The 9,354-nt window shown below is 37.2% G+C and overlaps 1 protein-coding gene across 1 annotated transcript; it reads left to right on the top strand.

Annotated features, from left to right (window-relative positions):
* The first annotated feature begins 3,200 nt into the window (after positions 1-3,200).
* On the top strand, positions 3,201-8,546 carry LOC144349969 (uncharacterized). Its single transcript, XM_078008323.2, has 5 exons — positions 3,201-3,290; positions 6,439-6,477; positions 6,587-6,729; positions 7,617-7,704; positions 8,245-8,546. The coding sequence occupies exons 2-5, from the start codon at positions 6,450-6,452 to the stop codon at positions 8,364-8,366; spliced, it is 381 nt and encodes a 126-aa protein (XP_077864449.1). The 5' UTR covers positions 3,201-3,290; positions 6,439-6,449; the 3' UTR covers positions 8,367-8,546.
* The last annotated feature ends 808 nt before the right edge of the window (positions 8,547-9,354 follow it).

Here is a 9,354-nt window from a genome sequence, read left to right as displayed (position 1 = left end):
CTAAACACATATAGATATTTACAATATCTTGCTCGGTCCAATGTTATATTTATTCAGTTCAATGACCGCCTGAAGGTCTACCGGTAAGTACAGCTCGTCCGTGGGGGAACGGGGTTCCTATGATCGGAGACGGTGATCGAGAATATATTTATTCTACCATGACAGGGATAGTGTAAATATGTATGGCAGTTATCCTGTTTTCATTGTTAAGTGTGTGAAACTGAACAAATCAAAATTACCGGCACATTTATAAACATATAAATATAAAACACGAAATTCAAACTCACAACCCGTCAAATGCGGCAGGCCATTGGTAAACGCCCTCTACGTTACACCACGTCACACAAGTCCCGGCAAAACAGAAAGCTTGATACAGCTTGTAGTAAATGTCATCTTAAAATGAATAAATGGACATGCCCAATTCGAATCTCCGTTGTGACAAACAAGCTATTTTTCTCTATACAGAACACTGTTTATCGAGTCCCTCCCAATACTCTGATAATACCATAATAGTATAATAATACACTGTATTTTTATTTTTTATAAATAAATAATTTGCGTAATTGTCGATTTATATGTTGTAAGTATATACACTGTACCGTGACATATACAGAATTTATTGCAACATTTCGTGATATATTGATAATTGGTGTGAAAGCTGATTATCTATATATTAACAATCCGATGTTCATTGCAGAGTATATAGATAGATCACCGAGGTTGTTCTATACGCTTGCATAATCTCAGGTACTGAGCAGGTGGGTCTGTTGCAGGTATATCATCAGACGTACCGTCTGAATGAGTCGTCGGTTTGTTTGTCGTTATGTTTGGGTGTTACTAAACGTTAGATCGTGATCATAATGGTTTAGTTTGGAGATCTCGAAAGAACAAATTAGTTTAATTGGAGTTTCCATTATGATTCAAATGAAGTGTTACTGAGTGGGGGTAGATAACATAATACCTTCGTCAGTTACAACAGTGCCGAGTGTTTCGTGTTGATGTGTCTCTGGAAACCATTAACACTTCTATAGTAACATGGTTCAACAACCGGCAGACTTGTGTGTAGACGTGCCCCTAGCAAATACTGACAATGTAATAATAACATTCATAGCCTATTGTGTGCGTGTGTGATTTCCAACTCCGCGATGACCTCAGGCTGCTAACTTCTGCCCGATTACTCTGTTGGGCCAATTCTGGCCCTCGGGCCGTGTTATGTTCCTATCCCTCACGTGAAAAAAAACGACAATGACAGTATCCCTGGATAGCTGCCACGACTCTCACCAAGGCAACATAAACAATACCCAATGTTTAAACAGTGTTAAGTTTTTCATCCGACGCCCTAGTTACCTACATGAAACAGATTAGAGAAAAAGGTCACTGTATACATGAACTGAGTAATGGGGCCAGTCGTTCTACCGGCTTTCCAATGGTTCCTGTTTGATCATGTCTGGAGTGAATTATTCAATATGTCTATTATTTTGAAAGGAATGGATTGGTCATTAATTATTTAGTGTCGTGTAAAACAGTTTATAAATATATCCCCAATATTTACAGTCAATTAATTGCATCAGTGGATAGCCCTTAGACATAGTTAAACACCAATGAAAGACGGGGTCTTATATTTTCTCTGTATACGACTCCATTTAATACGAAGTGACTTCGCAACTTACACAGCATAACGCAGTTCAGCATAATAATGTTCACACTGGAGAGTTCTCTGAGTTTGAGACAATTGCGATGTTTTTGGTGTTGGCGTTCATATATGGTCATGCAAGATGAACCACGTGACAGTTTTTGCTGTCTAGGATTAGGGCTAATGAGCAATCAGTCTTTAATCGTGAAATTAATGACTTGTAATTTATCAATTGAAGGATACTACAACATTCACAGATGTTTGTTTTTCGGTTTCGTTGGACAAAGTTGATCGACAACGTGACCCATTGGAGGGTCACCAGTGGGGTTTAATAACATAGGTTTAGCGTTTAATGTGAAGTTGCATAGTAATCCATAGTTTCTTTAATTGTTAAAATATAATAAAAACGCAGAATGTAAGCGAAAGTGGCACTTTTATTAGCATGCTAACTGGATTATCAAATTTCCATGAAAAAACAGCCACAACGCGAAACTGTACAAATGTTCTAGTAATATTTCAATAGTCTGTCATGGCCAGGGTCTCTGTATTATTATTAGGCGATGTTGAGAACATGGTTCTGGAAATTGTCACTTTTACGTAATAACAACCGATTTTTTGCAAATAACCCAAACCATCCTATTTTCTGACTTCACATAATACACCGTACTATAAAAAAAAAAAATACCGATTAACGAGCTGATCTTCAAGAAAAGTTAGTTATACCCGCCCTGTACACGCTGAACAAATATACTTTAAAGCGGGAAGTCGTCATCTGCGCATGCGTCAGATGGCCGTAGCGTGTCATTGTTTACAAACAAGCGTCTGCCTATGAGTATTTGCATTTTCAGCATGTGTTATCGTCGCGTGGGACTCAATTCCCGCGCGTGCGCAGGTGACGATCCTCCCGCATTAAGAGATGAAATCAACATGGGCGTAATGAATAATTTGGTGCCTGTACTCGGGCCATAAATCTTTATATCCGACAATGCCACCGGCTATGTTATCTAAACCATTGTGGTATGTGTGTATTCTTGGTCTATTTTGGGATTACCCCAGGCAGACCGTGTAATGAGAACAATCTAGAAACTTTTCAATTCGAACAATGTCTACATATATCTTTTTTAACATGTACCAGTAAACGAATTCATGAATTCTGGTTCTGCTTGCTCCCATCAAGGCAACGAATATACTGCATGTAATGAGTTGTCTTGAAAGTTCATGATGTTCGACTTGCAGCATTTTAAAAGTTTATTTACCTAACTCTGTAACTGTGTGGTGAGCGGACTGAAGCGGGTAGAAAAAAAAAGAAATACAAATGATATTGTGTAAATTCACTCAAAGATTATTTTAAACTTTTAAAATATGCAATATACGCCTACATTCGCATTTATATTTTACACATAAAATACAAAAAAAAAGAAAACTTCATAATGCATTTAATACAATTCTTCTGCGCACGCCCCAATTTCACAAAACCATAAATCATTTTTTTGACCTTCGCAGTCTGTTATCGTTTTGACCAATCGTAGTCTGAATTTGTTTGCAACGCACACACATTCACCATGACGCCATCTTGCATGGAGAAAGAGATAAGCTGATTTCCATGTGATTAAGTGAGTTGACACAAGCAGCGAAGCAGGTACGACCATAAGTTGAAGTAGGTGTATTTACTTTTTAACAAGAATTACTTGTAATTAATTCTTATCTAATTAATATCACAATTGTATTACCATGGTCTGTACACGCGTACGTTTTTGGACATGTTGTGAAATGTACATCTAAGTTTGGAAGTGCGATTTTACTACCTGATATTGTTTACAGGCTTTATTGATGACTATTATTATATCAACAGTTTAAGACACTTTCAGACCATTGGCCATCTGGATAGAGAAGCATATTAATATAATGTTTGTGTAAATCGCCGATGAGTTCAGACGACCGACATGGAAATCATATTAAACAAATTAAATTGTTTTGAAATTGAAATTAATATATTACGCTCATTGGCTTAGCATAACAGCTAAAGAATATGTCGACATACCTGTAAATTAGTTTTTGGGGCGGGAACTCATCAAACCACATAAACAACACATGTAACTAAGGGGATAGGGTGGCCTGATTTTGATCCGATTCTCAATTTAGTCTACTATGCCAGTGTGTTTTTTGCGTGTTGTGAATGCCACAGGCTTGTCGTCAAAACAGTTGACCGTAGCACACTATCACGTGACAATATCATTGTTCCAGGTAAGAGTACACAAACAAAAACTGTCCCTATTATATAATGCTGCCATAGAGACCAACAAGAAATGGCAACATTACAGTTATTGATTATTACCTGATGCAATGTAAAGTTGTCAACTCAATGATCATTCGTGTAGGACATGTGTAATAACACCTGCCTGGGGACATTCTCCAGTCTTATTGTCAGAGTAATTAGCTCTTTCACACACGAAGCTATTGAGTACAACCACATTCACATATCTACATATTAATTTGAGTTTGTGTGATTGCATGTATGCACTGAGTGAGTGTCAATGATGGTCACTATTTGAATGTACTGTAGAAAGAATATACACCTTATTTGCAATCACATGGTTGCCGAAATCTCGCGCGATTTGTTCTTGCCCCGAAAAGTTGTCTACCATTCTCTGTCTCCGCTTTTTTAAAACATTATTGACACGTATGTCAACGGAACAGTGGTGTCACACGCAACTTAATATTACCGTAATTGGTATAGTACAGGTATGATGGTTCAAATACCAAAATGGCAACAGTAACAGAAAGACTTCCCTGGCGGCAATGATAACATGCGAACACGGAGCCAACAAATGAGGTTTCAACTGGTACTGGTATTATTATACTCTGCAAACATCAAGTACAATAACGCGGTAAAACTCCACTACTCCAATAACTAGATACTTAAACTCCAATACAATACAATTCAACGAGATCTCTGATCTGAACTCAGTGCTGAACAACTCCCCTATATATACCCGCACTGTCTATAAATAGACCATTACATCAGCATACATAATGAGTCTGGAACTTACTACAAATTTCTAGAATGTTCCATTACCATCTATTGCCTCCCACAGTGTTCTATTACCTATTCAACCATTTTCTAAACAAATATAGAATATTCCACTCAGACACAGTACGGTTCTAGAACATTCTCTGTGACACGGAAGTGAATAAATAAGTAAATAAGTCGTATGCGATAAGTGGTCACGATGACGGCAAAGAACGAGCACTATTGGGGGAGGGGGTCATCAACTCCGCTATTTAGGTAATGTAACAATCCCGCTATTCAAATAATGCATTAACCTTGCTATCCATGTAATATCAACCCCGCCATCCAGGTAATATCAAACCCGCTATCCAGGTAATATAAACCCCGCTATCCGGGTAATATCAACCCCCGCTATCCAGGTAATATAAACCCCGCTATCCGGGTAATATCAACCCTGCTATCCAGGTAATATAAACCCTGCTATCCGGGTAATATCAGCCCCGCTATCCATGTAATATAAACCCCGCTATCCGGGTAATATCAACCCCGCTATCCAGGTAATATAAACCCCGCTATCCGGGTAATATCAACCCTGCTATCCAAGTAATATAAACCCCGCTATCCGGGTAATATCAACCCTGCTATCCAGGTAATATAAACCTCGCTATCCGGGTAATATCAACCCCGCTATCCATGTAATATAAACCCCGATATCCGGGTAATATCAACCCCGCTATCCACGTAATATAAACCCCGCTATCCGGGTAATATCAACCCCGCTATCCAGGTAATATAAACCCCGCTATCCGGGTAATATCAACCCTGCTATCCAGGTAATATAAACCCTGCTATCCGGGTAATATCAGCCCCGCTATCCATGTAATATAAACCCCGCTATCCGGGTAATATCAACCCCGCTATCCAGGTAATATAAACCCCGCTATCCGGGTAATATCAACCCTGCTATCCAAGTAATATAAACCCCGCTATCCGGGTAATATCGACCCTGCTATCCAGGTAATATAAACCTCGCTATCCGGGTAATATCAACCCCGCTATCCATGTAATATAAACCCCGATATCCGGGTAATATCAACCCCGCTATCCACGTAATATAAACCCCGCTATCCGGGTAATATCAACCCCGCTATCCAGGTAATATAAACCCCGCTATCCGGGTAATATCAACCCCGCTATCCATGTAACATAAACCCCGATATCCGGGTAATATCAACCCCGCTATCCAGGTAATATCAACCCAGCTATCCATGTAATATTAACCCCGCTGTCCAGGTAATATCAACCCCGCTATCCAGGTAATATCAACCCCGCTGTCCAGGTAATATCAACCCCGCTGTCCAGGTAATATCAACCCCGCTATCCAGGTAATATCAACATCTCTATCCAGGTAATATCAACCCAGCTATCCAGGTAAATCAACCCCGCTATCCAGGTAATATCAACCCAGCTATCCAGGTAATATCAACCCCGCTATCCAGGTAATATAAACCCCGCTATCCAGGTAATATCAACTCCTCTATCCAGGTAATATCAACCCCGCTGTCCAGGTAATATCAACCCCTATCCCCTATGAACAAATCCCATTTCTAGAAGTTAAAAACCAATATACACACTGATTCACGTATTGGAAATGGGTAGATAGAAGCACTGTTCTGAAAACTAAATTCAGTGTGATAGAAGTAGTATAAATTCCTCTGTGTCATTTTATGGATTGCTATGTATATGCAATATCTAAATAACGTAAATAATGTTATCACAATTTTGTTTTTAACAGTTGATGACATCATGCATTACCTACTGACTGCCGCTATGGGTATGTAACCTAAAGACTGTAGTTTCCCTTTTGTCGTTACTTATGTGTTGAGCATAAATTACCTGACAATTCGATTAACTTACAAACAACTGTTTTGTTTTTAAATCAGTCATGTTTTCTGCAAGAGCTGTACATCAACTAGAGTGTTACACCTGTGTATATGAATCTGGTGGTTCAGGAAATGATACTTGTGCTAATGGAGACAACAGTGATTGGCAGACTCAATTGTGTGACGCCAATAGTGTATGTGCTGTAAGTATATGTACCATGTAACTATGTAAGTGCCTTTATATGCACAGGAACAATAATACATGTGTTCTTGTATTCATGTACATAGCTATGACAAACGAAACACATGGTTACCACGCTCGAAGTAACGCATGACCTGTTATTGGGTCGTAAAATTTCAGTAATGATTATTGATTCCTGAAAGAATAAGTGATCCTGTTCTTGTTAAAAATACACGGCCCTAGTTCATTTACAAAAAACAATACACCTTAAAAACCCAGATACCTTAAAACAATAAGAAGAAACAAATTATTGTCATATTTTTGGAAACATGATCTAGGTTTCAAATCAAGAAATGTATTGCTAAAACAATAATGATATAAATATATACGCATATGTATAAATGGCGAACATTTATTGCAGAAAAGGTCATTGACACCTGTTTCTGCGAGGTATCTTACCAGAAATTGTATTTTCAATCACCAAGAAGTTGTTTTACAGAATTTTATTTTAGTATACCCCTTTATCTTGTTAGCGATGAGCTGCATGTTTTTACTTTCTTTATTTTTAGTGAACGTTAATAGTGTTTTAAACTAACTGTATGCGCTTATAGATACAGGGTATATTGTAGAATACTTTATTTTCGCCTGGAATTGATTTTCACTATTTTTGCTGAAGGAATGATTAGGTGAAAATAAAATCCAGCGAATATACCTTTTTTTTCATATTTTACATTAAACTCATAAAAAAATCAGTGAAAATAAATTCCAAACAAAACGCCCAAAAAGTCTATTCAGCGAAAATAATTCCAGCAAAAATAAATGATTTTACAGTGACTAATTTGAAAATATTCGGTGCACCGTAGACCCCATCAACACACATTATTTTAATGAGTACGTTTCAATTATTAGATTAGGTTCTCCAACGACGAGGACATTGATACGATGTTTGCACGAGGATGCCTCGTCAATTGTCAAGAAGGCTGCGTATCCAGTAATGGTAAGTAATTCGTAATTCTTGGCAAATAATATAACAAAGAATATATATATTTTGAAGGGCAAAAAAATGTTAATAGAAAAAGTGCTTGCATATCACCTTACCTAAATATTGTCGAGACACTACATTATGACAGAGCACGTAACAGACAAATAGTTCATTCTACGCCTACGTTGGCGTTTCAGTACATGTTACAAGGTGGCCAATGTGACATGGATTTATTGCGATGCGTGTTTCTTAATTCTTATAATTTTGCAACTTTAGTTTGAATAACTTGTTTTGTCCTGTTTATTGGCTTAATGACTCCCTGTATCTGTGCTGGTAATATTGAAAATATGTATATTTTAATGCATATGGGTCACATTTATTATAACATACCATTATTAATTGGCTCTACTTCTGTTATTTTCACAATGTTTAAACATCATTGAAAACGGCATGCACACTTTTCAATTATGTCATTGTTTGTCAACATACATACAAACACATACATGGATCTGTTTTATATAAATTATGTTAATTAGTCATATTATTTTTCATCAGACAACGAAATATGTTACTCCTGTTGTGACAGTGACCTTTGTAATGGAATCAGCAATACGAGTGCTAGTGTTCTACTGGTGATAACGCAGCTATTTCTGGTTGTACTCAATAACAACAAATGAAATGATACACCCAGAAACTAGATGCACAATAATGGTTCATATCATCAGAATCCGTAAATCCATAAATATAATGTAACGCGGAACTGTGTCATCGGTGCAACTATCGCTATTTCGACATTAACAACAGATGTACACAATGTCATTTAAATGTGTTAATAAAGTGACATATTTCAAATCTGACTGGCGTATTAGTGTGCTATCTCACACTTCTGTATTTAATAATATATTAATGCAGTACTGCATATTGGCCTTGCCCAATTCCCAATTTTCGAGTTCCCGGTTTTCGCTAGAAAGCCGCTAGAGGGCTATCAAAGTACCCGGATGACAACCACTGTCATGGCTCTGAGTGGGGTTAAAATAACCACAGCTTTGGCGTTTACTTGCTGACGCACGCAGAGTGAATTTCTTCGCTTACTTTCGAGGACTCAGTAATCACAATGGTAAATTGGTACTGCAACGCTCCTGGCTGTTCTTCCAGTGCCATAACAAAAAATCTGACAAAATATCCGGTGCTTTCCAACGTAACGGAATCATTAATGTCAGCGTTTTTATGTCTAGTCTGGTACTTCTCAAAATATAACTGGTGTGCGACAGGTTTATTCTCGATGCTGCCTTTGAGAACTCGAAAATTGGGAATTCTTGTATTGTTGACTGATGGTTCAAAAACTATTCATTTAAAGCAAGGCGTATAACGTTTTCTGGCATATAACGTTTATTATTATTATTATTATTATTATTATTATTATTATTATTATTATTATTATTATTATTATTATTATTATTATTATTATTATTATAAGGTGATATCAACATCTGCGATTGAAAGAGCAATTTACAAATTTCACGACAATTTACAATATCATAACATACTGTTAAATATATCTTATATACCTTCAAGCGCCAGTCGATTTAATTATGACTGCTCCTTTTACAGTTAAATCATTCTCAATAATCCATGCTGAGGCACAAACATACTAATCTAGATTGA

This window comes from Saccoglossus kowalevskii, chromosome 12 (assembly GCF_978046115.1).
Source record: "Saccoglossus kowalevskii chromosome 12, keSacKowa6.1, whole genome shotgun sequence".
Lineage (NCBI taxonomy): Eukaryota > Metazoa > Hemichordata > Enteropneusta > Harrimaniidae > Saccoglossus > Saccoglossus kowalevskii.
Note: the sequence above shows the minus strand (reverse complement) of the source record. Positions and strands in the feature narration are given on the sequence as shown.

Excerpts from the sequence above, each read along its gene's own strand:
- LOC144349969 (XM_078008323.2), top strand. The coding sequence starts at position 6,450 with ATGCATTACCTACTGACTGCCGCTATGG. Across the intron at positions 6,478-6,586 it reads CCTACTGACTGCCGCTATGG|TCATGTTTTCTGCAAGAGCT; the intron begins GTATGTAACCTA and ends TTTTTAAATCAG. Across the intron at positions 7,705-8,244 it reads AGGCTGCGTATCCAGTAATG|ACAACGAAATATGTTACTCC; the intron begins GTAAGTAATTCG and ends ATTTTTCATCAG.